Source organism: Polypterus senegalus, chromosome 7, assembly GCF_016835505.1.
Source record: "Polypterus senegalus isolate Bchr_013 chromosome 7, ASM1683550v1, whole genome shotgun sequence".
NCBI classification, from domain to species: Eukaryota; Metazoa; Chordata; class Cladistia; order Polypteriformes; family Polypteridae; genus Polypterus; species Polypterus senegalus.
In genome coordinates this window covers 11,709,303-11,727,491 of record NC_053160.1, presented here as the reverse complement: position 1 = coordinate 11,727,491, position 18,189 = coordinate 11,709,303, and the positions used below count along the sequence as shown (strand labels likewise).

Genomic DNA, 18,189 nt, shown 5'->3' with positions numbered 1-18,189 from the left:
AAGGAGACACATTTAATCTTGACGACAACAATACTAAAAATATTAAAAAATAAATGTGCTCAATTTCTGACAAATCTTTTATACAAGCAATTTTTTGTTTTTAGTTTATCGTCAAACATTTTTTTCATGGAAGGTCATTTCAGCTGCTGTCTGACACAGGAGGTATTAAGAGGCTCAGACCTGAAAGCAGGAGGCAGAGCTGGAGGTGGCAGAGTTGAAGATGTTAAGATTTGCATTGGCTCTGTGTCCTTTGCTTTGCAGATCTCATCATAAAGAATATAACAATGTATGTTAATAATGTCAATAAAATGTACAAACAACATACAATACTATACTACAATTGTGTGGTGTCGGGTGTAATACGAAATGAGTTTATCAGAAAGATCAGCCCTTCTCATGTGTATATTACACTGAATTACTGGTTCCTGGCATTGAGTGTCTTTAATAGCTCACGTCTATTATCAGCCTTTGCACAGTGGCCCCTCAATGGCACTCATGTATAGTATTTATAAAAATGTAGATGCACATGCGTGAGTAAATACAAACAAACTATGTTAGGTGCTTACTTATCTTCAGATCCAAACCCTTCAACTTCTGAGGGTGAAGAAGAAGCAGCATATTAAGGTATTACTTCTGCATTGCTCAACTGTCCTGAATTTTCATTTGCGATTTTATATTTTGGATTCCTGCTATTTTAATTTTTTGCATTTGATTAAGGTACTGTTTTTGTATTTTATTTTTAGTTTTTGGTTGTTTCAGGTGTGCCTAACGGTTTCCTTTTATTTTTGCTTCTCCTATTATAGTCTTTGAATCCTTACAACAAATACTATATAATAAAGGAAGCTTGTTTTTGTTGGTTCGGAGGTTTGACTTAATTCTTCTTCTCTCTATTTACTGATACTTTTAAATTCCAAAGCCTGTGTCTCACTTTAGGCCCTGTAGGCCGTAAGCCTGTCTCTTAAGCTGGGGGCTAGACTGCTAGAAGTGGTGAGGCCTGCTCTGTAGGGGGTATTTTCCGTATGTCGCTTAAATCATCCGAGATCAGATGCCTCATCTTGGATGAGTTAATGCCGATGAAGCTCATCCGGGATAAGTCAGTGTTTCAAACGCAGCCGTGTAGTAGATTAGTCTAGCTGGATCTAATCATCCGAGATGAATGCGCGCGCCGGCGCTGATTGAAAAGCCCATATATATTGAGTCTAGAAAACATGATCAGCAAGTCTTTGATAGGCTGCAACAAAATGATCCACACAAGCAGAGCAGGACCTTTTACTTGAAGGATATGAAGAATTTCAAGATTTAATGTGCACAAGGGGTAACACTGCAAAAGCAGCACAAACCAGAAAAGACGGCTGGCAAAAAGTGGCCGACAAATTAAACGCGAAGTAGTGTGCATTGTACTTACTGAATGCAGCGTTTCATTTCCTGTGTGTCAGATTAATTATTATAAAGTGAAGTATAAGAATATACAGGGTGGGTCATATATATGGATACACCTTAATAAAATGGGAATGGTTGGTGATATTAACTTCCTGTTTGTGGCACATTAGTATATGTGAGGGGTGAAACTTTTCAAGATGGGTGGTGACCATGGTGGCCATTTGGAAGTCGGCCATTTTGGATCCAACTTTTGTTTTTTCAATAGTTAGAGGGTCATGTGACTCATCAAACTTATTGGGAATTTCACAAGAAAAACAACGGTGTGCTTGGTTTTAACGTAACTTTATTCTTTCATGAGTTATTTACAAGTTTCTCTTTGTTTACAGCCATTGACATGTCGCAGAGGTTAACACTTGAAGAGCGGATAGAAATTGTGTTGATGTCTGGTGAACGCAGTAACCGGGTCATTACAGCAGTTTTCAATGCAAGACACCCTACGAGACCACCCATCTCCCATGCTACAGTTAGCAAACCGCTTGCTAAGTTTCATGAAACTGGTTCAGTGTTGGATTTGCCAAAGGGGGAAGCTCCTCCTCAGAACCAGTGGCAGGATGCAGTGGTCACTTCATTTCAGGTAAAGGATGGTCATTGCATATACTTGTCCTCAATGTGTGCCATAGGTATGTTCCGTATAGCCCTCTTTTTTGTTGGGTCAGTTGCAGGGAATGTCATATCCCTAGAACTTGTGTCTGACCAACGAGATATTGACGAAGGTCAAATATTTGATGAAGACACTGTGTCTGATTATTCATCAGGAGGAGAGGTACAGGAGAGCTGAATGGACGTCCTTCTGGCAGTCCGGCAGTTTTCAGTCACGGACCATTGTGTGTTGGTTCGTTCCGTGCATTGTTACAATGTTGCTTTTCTTGCTGATTTATTACATTACCGATTTTTCAAATGTTAATTTTCTCCCTGTGCTTAAAAATCATTAAAAAACCGGCCTGATTATGCGGCGCATGGTACGCTGCGGGTTGGCTAGTACTAAATAATAAAGGAAGCTTGTTTCATTTTGTTGGGCCGGAGGTTTGACTTATTTCTTCATCTCTCTATTTACTGATACTTTTAAATTTCAAAGCGTTTGTCTCACTTTGGGTCTGTGCGGGCCGTAAGCCTGCCTCTTAAATTTGGGGTTAGGTTGCTAGAAGTAGTGAGGCCTGCTCTGTAGGTCCAGACCTGTTCTGAAGCACAGGCCTGACTTATACTTTTGAGGCCTTTACCCTTTCTGATATTTATGAATTGGCAGGATAATAAACGGGACATCTGAAACAATAACATGTATTGTATTTGTGGCGATTGTAATAACTTGTTACACAATGAAACCTAATAAAGTGATTTATAAAAAGAAATTTGCAATGCAGTTAGTGTAGAGCTGCGCCTGCAAGCATTCATTTTCAATAATGTCAATTATTAATTAATTCTTATTTGAAATTTAAATTGAAAAGTTTAGGAAAATTAGTCTACCTTTGGAAATATTCTAAGAAAAAAAATCATGCGTTACAAATGACAGGCTGGGTACGCTAGGCACTTTTATTTTTATATGGACAATTATGTTGGGCCTTCAAAACTCAGTCATGTTGAAAAAAGATATCAATTTCCATTAAAAAATCTTAAAGCCTTAGTGTATTATATAAAAACAGTGGTTTCATGATTCTTTATTGTCAAATCCTGGATCCCACAGAAACATTTGTTATGAGCATTTTTCATTTAGCATTGGACACAACATTTTAGTTAACTCATTTACATTTTAAAGGATCTGTAAACAAGCCATTGTTTGCTCTTCTCCACAACTTCTTTTATCCCTGGCATACTAAAAAGTCTCAGCATCTTTCACCGATTCCTAAAACTCCATCGCCTCTGCAGGGATGGGTTTGATATCTGTTTTGAAGAACTCAGAACAAGGAGTTTCTTCATTGATAGTGGATACCTTTCTCATATGATGGACAGGACCCCCGGTCAAGCCAGGAGTAGACCTCATTACATCCACTCTGAGAGGAACTCCATAAATGATGCCCACATAATGCAGGTCCACCCATTCCCCCATAACACTCTTAAAGTATCTGTCCAATAGTTTCCCATTTTTGCAGATTGATCCTTCCACTGGAGCCTCTTTTCCTAAATTATTCAGTTTTACTGTCATTGTAGAGATACAACGAAACGTAGTTATTACATACCCCTTGGGGGTCAGAGTACAGGGTCAGCTATTTTACAAGTGCCCCTGGAGGAATTGCAGGTTAAGGGCCTTGCTCAAGGGCCCAACAGAGTAGAATCCCTTCTGGAAGTAATGGGATTTTAACTGGTAACCTTCTGGATACCGGCACAGATCCTTAGCCGTGATCTCCTTCTGTCGAACACCGAACCTACGCAAACATCTCATCCATATCTACTTCATAGAGGAGAGCCACATTCCCCACCAGGCACGTTGAGATGTATGAGGAGCAGCTATGTCACTTATGTCACCAAGTGGTCCCTCTGGTAAATTCACCATTAAATAACGGGCCTCTTTCCAATCTAACACTCTTAATTACAGCATTTTTAGTAGGAAGTGTCCAGACGTTTATAAAAATACAGGGAGATAGCTACCAGACCACTTCAAAGAACAAGTCTGAGCCATTAAGATCAAAGACCGTACTGAGCCGACTGTAAAACATTTCACGTTTCTCTCTTGTAGCCACGCTGATCTCTCTGTTTGTGTTCTTTCACAGGGCTTCAAAGACACTTTAGGAAGTCACTGCACACACACTGGAAAATATTATCCCCTTATAAAGAAAGGGTCATCGGGCAGATCCAAGTAACTTTAGACCAGTAAGCTTAACATACATCACAGTAATTTAATGGGAGCAATTATGAAGGAAAAGATTGAGCAGCACATGGCAGAAGTAGAGGAGATAGTGAACAGTCAGCACGGGTTCAGAAGACGGAGGTCATGTTTTACTAACATGCTGGAATTCTACGAGGAAGCAACAAAAGGATATGATCAGAGTGGTGCATATGATATTATTTATTTTGATTTTAAGAAAGCTTTGATAATGCAAATAATACTCTGTTCAATTCTTGTATGGACCGGGCGTTGGGCAAACATGTGGGGTCCAGTGGCTGTGGGGCATCTGTTGGTGAAGAAAGATTCACTGATCTTGACTTTGCTGACAATGCTGTGATCTTCACGAAGTCAATGGAGGCTCTGATCGGGGGTCTCGAGAGACTGAGTGAGGAGTCTGAGTGTCTTGGCTTATGAGTGTCTGATAAAAACTAAAATCCAGGCCTTTAGTGACCTCTTGGGCACGGCCATCAGCAGTGTGTCTGTCTGTGGAGAGAGTGTCGACCTCGTCGAGAGGTTTACTTACATCAGCAGTGACATTCAGGTCTCTGGTGACTCTTCCTATGAAGTCAGTAGACAGACTGGGAGAGCATGGGGGGTCATGAGGTCACTGGAAAGGGGTGTGTGGCGCTCCCGATATCTCAGGAAAAGGACGAAGGTCCAAGTCTTTAGAGTCCTGGTGCTTCCTGTCTTGCTATATGGTTGCGAGACATGGACGCTATCCAGTGACCTGAGACGAAGACTGGACTCCTTTGGTACTGTGTCTTTCCGGAAAATCCTTTGGTACTGTTGGTTTGACTTTGTGTCAAATGAGCAGCTGCTCATGAAGTCCCGGATGAGGCTTATTACCTGCATTATGTAGCAGGAAATGGTAATATGGTTGCGAGGTAATATGGTAATATAGTAACAGATAATGGTAATATGGTTGCGAGACGTGGACGCTATCCCGTGACCTGAGACAAAGACTGGACTCCTTTGGTACTGTGTCTCTCTGGAAAATCCTTGGGTACCGTTGGTTTGGCTTTGTGTTGAGTGAACGGTTGCTCATGGAGTCCCGGATGAGGCACATTACCTGCATTGTGAGGGAGCGTCAGTTAGGGCACTATGGCCATGTGACACGTTTCCCCGAGGGTGATCCGGCTCGTAAGATCCTCATTGTTGGGGACCAGAATGGCTGGACCAGGCCAAGTGGTCTCTCACGTAGCACCTGGCTCTGGCAGATAGAGGGTCATTTCCGGAGGGTGGGACTGGACCACGTGTCTGCCTGGGAGGTTGCCAACCAGGATCCCGAGTTGCTTCGTCGTGTGGTGGGTGTGGCAACACGCTGTACCAGTGCAGGCTCCCCAACTTGACTTGACCACAAGAGAGGTTGAGAAAAAAAAGAAAAGAAGTAGCAGTTCATGGTGTGGTGTGCAGATGGGTGCAGAATTGGCTCAGACACAGGAAGCAGAAGGTGATGGTGTGAGGAACCTTATCAGGATCGGGTGAAGTTAGGAGTGGTGTCCAGCAGGGGTCACTGCTAGGGCAACTTCTGTTTTTAATTTTAATGAAATGATTTGGATATGAATATAAATAACAAGCTGATTACGTTTGCAGATGATACCAAGTTAGGAGGACTGGCAGATCATCCGGAATCCATTGAATCATCACAAAGGGACTTGGATAGCACACAGGCATGGGCAGACTTGTGACAGATGGAAATTAATGTAAGTACATTTAAAGAATTACATGTAGAAAGTAAAAATATTAGATTTGAATACACGATCAGATGTCGGAAAATCTAAAGTTACACCTTATGGAAAGTATTTAGCAGTCATAGTTACTAAGTAGTGTGGTACACTGTTCATTCCTAAAAATAAAAGGTGCCAGAGAGCAATGCCATAGGGGAGCCATTCTTGATTACCAAAAGACCCATCCACATGAAGGTTCCAGAAAGATCCAGTTATTTATTTTGATCTGTAACAGGCTCCCTTACAGTAAATAGCCCCGAATAGATGTGAACAGATTAGTGAAATACCAGTGGCTCGTAATTTTAAAAGGACTCTTGCTGCATACAGCCAGTAACAAAGTTTAAGTGCAGATTTTCTTAATTTGTGTTATGCTAGGTTGTCTACCATACATTAAAGAGTTTTTTTCTACATATTAGTTTTTCAAAGCAAAAAGAACCAACTTTATATGCAAAGAACCCATCCCAGAATGCAATGCTTTGCTTCGTTCTAGGAGGAACCACACAACCCAGTAAAGGATTATAAAGTGTCATTAAAGCACCATTGTTTTCAATAGCATAGGACTTTAAGGACCTTCAAATCCAGACTTTTAGCCCTTTTGACTAAAACTGCATGCAGTACTTCAGTTGAGGCCTCACTAGTGTGCTATAACTCTTTAGCATCACTGCCTTTGACTTATACTCTACACATCAAGGTATATCCTGCTTGAACACTGCCTGGAGATCGGTAGTGATGAGTCAATTATCACTCCTAAGTCCTTCTCATAAGGTGTACTTCCAAGTTTCAGAGCTCCCATTGCGTTTTCAAGTCTAACATCTGAATACGCAATGGGAGGTCTGAAGCTTGATATAATATAATCAGCTAATCAGTAATCCCACTTGGGATAAGCAACAACAGCCAAGCATATGCTGCACAGAACATCTAAGAAATCAAAAAAGTGTTCTGAAAAAGAATCGCTGCCATGCAGAATCTTTAAAATGAAAGTATCATTTATCAACAACACACAAAAAAAAAAAAAAAATAGAGATGAATATACCTTTTCTTCTACAAAACCCTTAATAAGAATTAACTTTTGAAACACAGTAAGCTTTTCCGCTAATGGACGACGGGCTTCCCGATCTGCATCTTTATCTGCTTCAGCACTTGGCAAATTTGAAGGTATTTTTTCTGCATATCCTTCCTTGAATTCTGGATTAATTGTAATGTCCAGGCGACCTAAAAGAGAAAAAAAATGTATGGAAAGGTGTCAATATTTTGTTTAAGTAGACGTTATTATAGCAGATAAGTACATAAAGGCTGGAATGGCTATCTCATAACATTTTCAGCTTTTAATTTTTATTACAATTCCTTCCTGTGTAGAGTTTATATGTGTTTTTCTCTGGTTGTTCCAGTTTCCTTGCCTGGGCCAAAGATATGAAGGTGTGTTAGGTGTGTGAGTGTTGACCCTTGAAATGGACTGGCACCCTGTCTGGGGTTTGGTCCTGCCTTGCATACCACGTTAGCTGTAATAGGCTCTAGCAAACCACACATGCTCCTGGTAAGACAAAAAATTCCTCCATTATCACACATAATCCAGGTCAGAGTTCTGTCAACTGGACACAGCACTGATTGCAAGGCATCAACATAACAATTTGTGACAGGACACACTCACCAACACTTAACCATTTTGGACTTGTCAATTAACCCTACACACACGTCCTTGGAGATATTTAAGGAGTGAATACCATACACCTTTGCTGTCATGGCCGTTGCTACCATTTAGTATCTATCTATCTATCTATCTATCTATCTATCTATCTATCTATCTATCTATCTGATAGTGCCTTTCATATCTATCTATCTATTATATAGTGTCATATCTATCTATCTTATAGTGCCTTTCATATCTATCTATCTATCTATCTTATAGTGCCTTTCATATCTATCTATTATATAGTGTCATTTCTATCTATCTAAAAATAGTGCCTTTCATAACTATCTATCTCTTATATAGTGCCTTTCATATCTAACTATCTATCATATAGTGCCATATCTATCTATCTCTTATATAGTGCCTTTCATATTTATCTATCTATTTATCTATCTATCTATCTATCATATAGTGCCTTTCATAACTATCTATCTCTTATATAGTGCCTTTCATATCTATCTATTTATCTATCTATCTATCTATCTATCTATCTATCTATCTCTATCATATAGTGCCATATATATCTATCTATCTATCTTTTATATAGTGCCTTTCATATCTATCTAAATCTTCTCCAGCTCTGGCAGTAAAGGCTGCACCTATTTAAGATAGTGGCATCCATCACTGTGTTATCCTAGTATTGGATTTTCTTCTATCTGTCTAAAAGAGGTTGTCATCATTAGTATTCATACAGTAAATTTGATATTTTATTGCAAAAAAAAATGCACAGTAATGTTTACTTGAATACTGGAGGTATCGTTAATAAAAAGACATTAAATGAGATTACTGGTTTAAAATTGGCTGGGGGTTTAAGTAGGTATCGACTATGGTAAAATTAAACGTTATTGGTATCAAATACAAAAATTCTGATACTGTGACAGCCTAAATTTATAATCCATGAATTACCAACTACAGGGTGAAAGGAAATCAATATCTATCTTCATGGAAGCAATTATAAGTTCAGAAACTCTAAATAGACAGTAACTGGGCCAGCATTCAAACTCGGTTTTCTAGAGCAAGGTTCTTAAAGTGTAGGTCGCGACCCAAAATTAATTTCTATATTTTATGGTACAAGTCCATTGCATTGGTTCAATGTAGGCTGATTAAGCAATTGACGATCTTCTTTGATTCTTAGCAAGGAATGGGTCTAAGAAGGGCAATATAGGTCGTAACAAAAAAATTTAAGAAACCCTGTTCTAGAGCATAGACCCAGCAGTGCTAACCACTGTACCATTACTTTGATTAATTCATCCTATTATTCATCCATTCAGTTCATGACATTCAAGACTTTGTTCTGTTACATAAAAGGGTTTCATTTCCATTGCAGATTGTCTAGTTCAAGGCCATTAACCTTTTTAAAAGAAATCCTAAAGCACTGCTGACAAGCCATTCTTGGTGTACTGTACCTAGTTTAATGGGGATGCGCTTCTGCAGCACTTCTCTTCGTAGACCCTTGAAGCACAACAGCCTTTCTTCTATGTCACAGCATGTCATCCACAAAGCATCTGTTAACCAAGGAATAGCTGGTTTCCCAATGAGTTCCTGAAAGGAACCAAATTTCAGCATTAAAACTTATCTACCGTATATATATAAACCTGTTTTTCCAAGAGAGGGTACTGGAGTGGGATACATTTCCTACCAGAGAGTGCGACCTCCCTGTCTATTTAGCATAACCAGAGAGGAGGGAAAAGCAGAATTCCGACACCATCACCTCAGCAGGAAAGGGAGCAAGCTGGAGAACCACTACCTATTAGACCACCCTGTAAAGTGCATGGTCTGCATGCATTAATTCAAATGAAGTTCTGTATTGTAATACATTCTCATTTTTGTTGGCGGCAGACACTTAAACTTGTTTTTGTTTTTTGACTTTCAATATCTGAGGTCTGCCAAATCGTTATCGTCAATTGTGTTCAAATTGATGAAATAAGCATTCAATAATTATTAAATACTCCTTTGGCGGCCATGATATCAATTATTCATTTAACAGTGGAAGGTGGAGCTTTTCGTTACAGGGCCCCTAAACTGTGGAGTGGTCTGCCTGCTACTATAAAATAAGCCCCTTCAGTCTCAGCTTTCAAATCCTGGCTGAAGACTCACGACTTCAGTTTAGCACACCCTGACTAGAGCTGCTGATTTACTGTGCAGACTGCATCTCTGTTGTTAGTCATTAGCACTAAAACATAAGTAACATGATAGTTAGAATGTATTACTAACCCTCACCTATTCTGTTTCTCTTCTTGATACTCAAATGTGGCACTTGGTGCCACTGCCACCTGTCAAGTTGTTTCGCCTGCCTAAGGTAAAGTCATCTCTGATAGAGAATTACAGGAATCGTCAGGTAGAGGGGTCCTATCATCAGCTTGGCTGGCCCAGCGCTGACTCAGCTGTGGAATGGCCAATAGGGGGAGGCAGCTTGATGGCCGAGGTCTCCAGGACTCTGAACAAATCCAAACCCTTTTACATGATCTCATCTACTGTTAAATTCTGCTCTTTATATTGTATTGAGGATTACTTATGCTCTGTTCTGTGTATTGCATTGTATTGACCCCCTTTTTTTGACACCCACTGCACGCCCAACCTACCTAGAAAGGGGTCTCTCTCTTTGAACTGCCTTTCCTGAGGTTTCTTCCATTATTTTCCCATCTAGGGTTTTACTTTTTGGGAGTTTTTTTCATCTTTTTAGAGAGCCAAGGCTGGGAGGCTGTCAAAAGGCACGACCTGTTATAGCCCATTGCGCCACTCCTTGTGTGATTTTGGGCTATACTGTATTTTATTTATTCTGTGTGCGTGCACGCCATTTAAGAAGCGTCACAGAGATCGGTGATGTGTTGGTCAGCCCTGCAAGTTAAGAATTTCACTGTACTAGAATTTTACCTCAAGATTAAAATGAAAATTAAAATGCAAACCATTATACTAGTAACTTATGATTTCTAAAAACTCCATCTTTAGACCTGTGTGTATATAATAAACATTTAGATTAATAGAGTTGCACAGCTAGAATGGCTTAAAATTGATTTAGAGGTTATTGTACCATTTTTCTTTTTCCCCCCGGACTCTTATTTATTTTCTTAAGTGACGCTAAGGAAGTCTTATCACAAAAGTCCTTGGCAGCCCTGTGTGGACCTGATAGATGGCAGAGACCTTCGTTTAGTCATTGGCAATATAAATGATAATGTCAGCACACTATCAGCTCGCCTTAGAAAAGAAATACATTAATAATAAAAAAAAAATCTGCAAATCACCATGCAATTTGATTAATTGGAAAGTAAATTGTCATGATTCAGTTGCCAAATCAAAAAGATGACTGCATTTTTATGAAAACATATACAACTAGCATGAATTGTATTGCAGATAGTAAAAAGGGTGTTTTGTAATTAAAAGAAGTTTAATGTCTCTGTGAAATGTGGTCTATACATATTGAGGATAATATAAATTAGTCAGTTATATTCTAACCCACTTAGTCCTGAACATGGTCCTGTGGGTCTGCTTGGGTGCACAGGGTGCAAGGCAAGGAACAAACACCGGACAGGATGCCAGCTCATCCCAGGCATAATGTGGATATAACTTGTAAAAACTAATTAGATAATGGTCATTATCTAACATGCTTAACCCAGACCAGGGTCACAGGGGGTGCTGGAGCACAACCCAGCTAGCACAGGGTGTAAGGCAGGAACAAACCCTAGACAGGACAACCACACACATACACACAAACACACACACCAGGGCCAATTTAGCGTCACCAACATACCTAACCTGCGTGTCTTTGGACAGTGGGAGGAAACCCATGCACATACATGCAAACTCCACGCAGGGAGGACCTGGAACTCGAACCCTGGTCTCCTTACTGTGAGGCAGTGGCCCCAAATCAGATGCCTTTTGATGTGGGATTTTGTAAAAGCAATTTTAATGTTTTGTGCTGCACCATCTGTTGGAATGACAGAAACCAGATAAACAACAGACACCTATGCTTTTTATTAAGGTAGATGGATGGGTGTATAAATCGCTCTCTATGGCCTAATCATCCCCTGTCTCTCTCATCACTTCGCCGCCTAACAACTAACATGTAGGGTGAGCATACTGGAACAAAAATGGCTGCCATCGCCTCATCCAAGTGGATGCTGTACATTAATGGTGGTTAAAGTGGCTACCCATTCACTATGAAAAGAGCTTTGAGTAATGAGAAAAGTGCTATATAACTGTAAGGAATTATTATTATTATTATTTTTAGTATTAAAAGAATGATGCAAACAAATGTGAGGAGCGGGTTGGCTTCTACTCAGTTGGTGATATATAAATGTAAAAAAAAAAAATATTGCTGTTATTATTAATTATTATTAATAAAATTACTATTATTAAAAAAAATGATGTAAACTATTGTGAGGAGTATGTTGGCTTCTACTCAGTTGCATCTTTACACTTACAGTCTTTGATATAGACACTACAGGAGCGGCCAACTCCGATCCTGGAGAGCCATAGTGGCTGCAGGTTTTTATTCCAAGCCAGTTGTTTAATTAGAAGTAAATCCTCATCAGTAACAGATCTTATTTAATTCCATGGCTTGTTAGTGTTTTAAATCCACCATGTCAGTTCATTCTTAAATCATAGATTTTTTGGTACTTGTGTACTAAACGGACGGCAGTGAAACCTCTGGGTAGGGGGAGACCTTCCAACCCCAAAAATCCTGTCATGATGAGCTCAACATGAGTGGGAAAGCCGTAATAATAAGTTCCAATTGTATGTATGTATTTCTGTAATATTCCAATTTCTGTAAATTTCTCTATATTTTTTTATCCCAATAAATATGTCATGAATTTGTCAAAACACTTCTGCTTTCCTTTGTCACGCTGTCCGTCCATTCATCTGGCTATCCATTTAGTACACAAGTATTGATTTTTTTTCTTTTCTAATGATACTTGTATCATCCAAGTGACCTGGGGCCTCATGCATAACGCCGTGCGTAGAATTCACACTATAACATTACGTAAGCACAAAAGCGTAATTGTGCTTATGCACAAAAAAATCCAGACGCATAAATCTGTGCATTAGCCAACTTCCACGTTCTTCCACTACATAAATTCCGGTCAGTGTGAAAAGTAACGCACATGCACACGCCTACTGTCCCACCCAAACTCCTCCCAGAATTACGCCTCTTTGAATATGCAAATCAATATAAATAGCCCTTAAGATCAACCTTCTGTGAAAAGACAATGGCAAAAGTACGAGGGAAAATAGAAGAATTTCAGCGAATACCAAGTGGAGGCAAAGAAAAACGTACTATTTGTTTAAACAGTGGTATAATCAACAAAAGGAAGTTGATCGACTGACATAGTGTGTTGGAGAAACTCGAAAGCTCAAGTTCACAAGATGGCCAAAATAAAAAAGAAGTTGTTAGGTATCAAAGTCTCCATGAAAAGTTCGAGTCGTAGCCCACCGTCTGAGTGTCATATGAAAGCTTATTAGGGTACAAAAAAAAGAGGCACACAGTGGGGTAAAAAGCACAAAATGTCAACTTTAATCTCGAAATTTCCTTTCTCTTCCTCTGACAGGACACAGAATCCATTACATTCGTGATATTACAGCTCTCTGAATAATTAAAATACTGAGAAGTATACGTGATATCATTTCCATGATGATAGGAGATAAAGCATGTTATTAAACATGGGAACACGGTGGCGCAGTGATTGTTCATGTCTCACGTAAGATGCTTGCTGCGCCATGCGCGACCTTCGATGAAATAATTTATTACAGAAGTGCTGTCTCTTTCAAACGTACTAACCCCCAATTCCTGTCCTTAGTTTTCTTTCTCCAAATACCCAATCGCCACACAATCAGCTCTGCAATGGATGTTAAGCCATCTGTAAGCTTAGAACGCAGATTCTTCAAAACTTTTAAGGAACATTGAAGTATCTTCATAATGTTTAATTATTCTATCCATCCATCCTTTCTGTGTTACGCCAGCAGGAACAATCCCAGAACGAAGTTCCAGCTCCTGGCTAGTGCTGTGGCACCGTGTAGTTAAAGTTAAAGTTTTATCTGTATAATATAATAAACAAATTTTGCTGCATTTCATCTTAAAAATGATATCGTCATCATATGTAAATATGCGCTTTATAAAGTGGCTCAGGTTGTGCAATATTATAACTGTATCGCACGTTTACACTGAGGTGATTGAACTTATAAGTACAGACAATTCTACAAGGAGCACTTGATGGACTGATTGAGTGCGTTTATAGTTCTTATGATGAAACTGTTTCTGAACCGCGAGGTCAGTACAGGAAAGACTCTGAAACATTTGTCGGATGAGAGCAGTTCAAATAGACTGTGCACATGGCTGAGGCAGCATGTGCTTGATGCTGTATACTGATAATTCTCTTTCTGATCAGCTGCTGTAGAGCTGTGATTCCCACTCAGATACAGTGATATAAATACTCAGAGTGACGCAGTGAGAGTAAAATGGAAAAAGATGATCCGATGTGGCAACCCCTAACGGGAGCAGCTGAAAGAAGAAGAAGAAGAAGGTGCAGTGAGAGTAACAACGCTAAAGCAGTTATGGTATTTGGAATAGTTTGGCCATTCTGTGGACCATTATATTGTTACAGGTTAATTACAATCAGATGCATTAAACTAATAAACAATATGCGGTCAATTTCAGTGTATTTAAAAGCCAGTTCAGGGACATGGACCTGAAAAGGAAAGCATAACCACACTGGGAACAGTAGCACTGCTTTGACGCTAGGTGCCGCCAGTCTGCAAAACCGAGCAGAGAACTTGCGTACGATAGGGTATGAGCTACCGTGGAAATGTGCGTGGCTTTACGTCAAGTTTAGATTTTATACATTGCGATTTGAACGTGGAAACGTTCTTACACAAAATTTTTATGCGTACGCACCGTTTATACATGAGGCCCCTGAAGCCTAAAACAGATGAGTAATTTTCAGTTCTTCACTTTCTCTTCAGTTTCCTTTTGACTGTTTAATTGAACCAAAGAGTGAATGATGAAGACACATAGGTGGAAATGGAGACAAGCGAGATGGAGAACTGCCGGTTCCTTTGTAATTTGCAGTTAAAACAATGAATACAGCTGTTTAAGACTAAAATAAGCAATTAAGGGTTCAAAATCTTAACAAGTGAGACAAACAGAAAAATGTCACTTGAAAGATGTCTCGTGAAGCAATTGGGTTGAAACAAAAACCTGAAGCCACTGGGGCCCACCAATCCTGACATTGCTCAGCCTTAATTTAAAGGGTCTAAGTTTTAAATCGCAAATAAATTAAATTAATGGGTAGAAAAAACTAGTCAATAATTAAAAAAATAGAATGAAAACCTGTAGCCACTGTGGCTCTCCAGGATCGGAGTTGGCCACCCCGGTATAGACTATCATCAAAAATATAATGCTGATTTAAAAGATGTGATAGGACTTGAACATATACGTACCCTTTCCACTCCTGCAGCTCCTCTTAAGAAGTAGTTCCATTCAGCATCGCTAATTTTTCCCTTCTGTCGCATGATTTCAATGCACAACATAAAGCTGTAGATTATCTTGTGCTGTTCAAAGAGGCCTCTTGAAATGTTGGTGTACATAGTCAGCAAAGTCTGCTGCAGTAAAGTTTTGAGACGCAGGCCAAGATCGTTGTTCTTTGTAGATGTCTCAATTGTCAAATTAAAAAGCTGAAAGACAGAAAAATAGTGTGATTTCTACATTAAGGAGATAATTTAGCATACTCTTTGAATGAGTCTAAGATTAAGTAAATTGTGATATTTTACAGTGTGTCATACACGTGTGAATAGGAGGCAGTTCACAGGCTCGAAAGATGGTGATTCCACACCGGACCAAGCTGTGGCAGTGTGCACTAAACCTTTCTCTCTTTCTCCTGTAGATGACCTGAAGGAAAACCCACCTGGGCCTGTCAACTTCCAAATGACATCACTTCCTCCTCCTTCTTATTCTATTAAGGCTGTTCTGTAGTGAACTCAGTCTGTGAAGACCTTTTGATCGCTGCTCATTTTTTAAAATTTGTTTCAAGTATACCCCAAACCTTTTTTTCCTCTGGTCTCATCTTTTACAACAGAAACACACAACTTACTCAGGTCATCTCTGGGCAAAACCATAATCGCTTATTTCAAATTAGTGGCACATAGACTTATAAACTGTTTTAATTCAAATTAAAATTACTGGTACAGAATAGCTGGAAAATAAATAGAGTACAGTATATCATGTGTATTTATTCAGCCAGCTGCTTTACAAGGTAGAGGATACAGAACAGGGAGCCACCATCTAATGCCGGTGCAAAACAAGGAAATATCAATATGTGTTTTATGAAGTTTGAAATTTCATTACATAAAAAAATTGTCACTTTGTCTAATTGCATTGATACATGGATGCAATGAAGATGGAAACAAATCTCACTACAGTGTGTTGTTCAACAATAGTGTGATCCCTCAGCAGAGCATCCATGTTCATTGGATCTTGGCGTTAACTAGACACAGAACCGAACGAACGATGTGTGTTGCGAAGGTTCAAACAACACATAGGCAAGCATAAACGTGATATATTGCATCAGCTTCTACCCATTGTGGTTATTGCATAATTTTTAAATTGCCTTTACTTTTTGAATTACCCTATATAATTGGATTATTGGGAGACGTCCATAGGAAAATTAGGCTGATTTTTGATGGCATAAAAGAGATTCTTATTTATGTTTCATTTAAAAATCAACTTTGCCACAAATGTTTCTACTAAAATTCCTTAGGAGAAATAACCTTAGATGAAAAGATACAACTGAAGTAAAATGAGTCAAAATTGTGAATTTGGTTTGAAAAAGCATGTTAGGTTTTAAGAGATCTGTTTCTAGTCTTGTTTTAATCTTACCTTTTATTTGTTTGCATGATGACTTTATCCAAGGCCGCTTACAACATTTGGTTACATTTTTTTTTCCAACTTGAGCACAAGCAAGTGATGGGATTTGCTCATGGTCACATGGTGTCAGTAGTGGGATTTGAAATAAAGCTAAACCACAATGCTACACTACTAATCTCTTTCAAGACTTCATATTCTTTTTCCAGAAATGAGCATGATCTAAATGGAGCAAGTCAGGTTGGGGAGCATGCACTGGTACAGCACGTTGCCTCACCCACCACACGACGAAACATCTCAGGATCCTGGATGGCAACCCCTCAGGCTGAAATGTGGTGCAGTCCCACCCTCCAGAAATGACCGTTGTGGCGAGTGGCTGGGGTGGGACCCAGTCGGGACACCCAGGAAGACCAGAGGAGGGCTTACGCCTCCTCCAGACCACGAGCAGGTTGCGACCACCCTGGTGGCTTTGGGGACCACAGGAACAGAGCTTAGAAGCTCAACCTTATAGGGGCCTGTGGTCACCGCAAGGGGGCGCCCCAATGCCTATGGAGACCTGGCCCTCAGCACTTCCGCCACACCTGGAATTGCTGGGGGGAAGAAGACCAGGACATCCGGAGTGCTTTCGGGTGTGCAGCCGGTACTTCCGCCACACTGGGGAGTGCCGGCGGAAGCTAATCAGGAGGCATCTGGAACACATCCAGGTGTGTATAAAAGGGGCTGGAGTCAGGTGGAAGAGGACAGAGCTCGGAGGGGAGGAGTGGAGGTGGACCAGAAGAGAGAAGAGGCATTGTGAGGTCTGGACTTTGGGGTGATTGGTACTGCGGCACTGGGTTGTATGTGGCATAATTGTAAATAATACAGTAAATAAACGTGTTGTGGTGCATTTAACGATGTCTACCTGTCTGTGTCTGTGCTGTTCCCCACACTGTCTATCTTCCAGTTGTTATGTGGGCATCCCCTTGGCCTGGTCCAGCCACTCGGGTCCTCAATAATGAGGGTCCTGTGAGCCATATCACCCTTGGGGAATCACACCATATGGCTATAGTGCCATAGCTGACGCTCCCTCACAATGCAGGTAATGTGCCTCATTCGGGACTCCATGAGCAACACAAAGTCAAACCAGTGGTACCCAAGGATTCTCTGAAGAGACATAGAACTGAAGGAGTCCAGTCATCATTAAATTGGAGCACAGCAATATAAATTACAGCAACTAATAAAATTATTCAGAAGCCAAAACTACAGTTTTGTAATCATAGAGAAATGTTTTATTATCACAGACGAGTGTCCATATGTTTTACCATATATTACTGAGACCACAATACAAATACTTTCAAATTGTAAAAAAGAAACTGCAAGACACTGTTTGGAAGATCTGAACCCATTGTGGGAATTTGGCAAGATTTTTGCCGAAATTGAAGCGGAGACACTTGTGGGGTATTTTTTTCTCAGAAGAAAAATCTGAGAAGCATGAGATCAAAGGAAAAGTCTCCATTTTGTTCTTTTCTGGTCTCGTTGTGGAGGAGAAAGCAAAAGGGTATTAAGGAGACCACTTTTTTGACTTTTCATTCCTATTGGACGGACAGTTATATTGAGTCCGAGCGTTAGTAACTGAGAGTCTGTGTTGTAAAAATACCATCCCCAAAAACAGCCTAGTTCACCA

The 18,189-nt window shown here is 39.9% G+C and overlaps 1 protein-coding gene across 1 annotated transcript in view; it reads right to left on the bottom strand.

Annotated features, from left to right (window-relative positions):
* dnah6 (dynein, axonemal, heavy chain 6) overlaps positions 1 to 18,189 on the bottom strand; it is a 433,707-nt gene that overhangs the window by 68,722 nt on the left and 346,796 nt on the right. The window contains exons 61-63 of the mRNA XM_039758084.1: positions 15,107 to 15,340; positions 9,079 to 9,214; positions 7,019 to 7,197 (exon numbers count right to left, since the gene is read on the bottom strand). Of these exons, the coding sequence (XP_039614018.1) occupies positions 7,019 to 7,197; positions 9,079 to 9,214; positions 15,107 to 15,340 (549 nt within the window). The remainder of the gene's footprint in view (positions 1 to 7,018; positions 7,198 to 9,078; positions 9,215 to 15,106; positions 15,341 to 18,189) is intronic.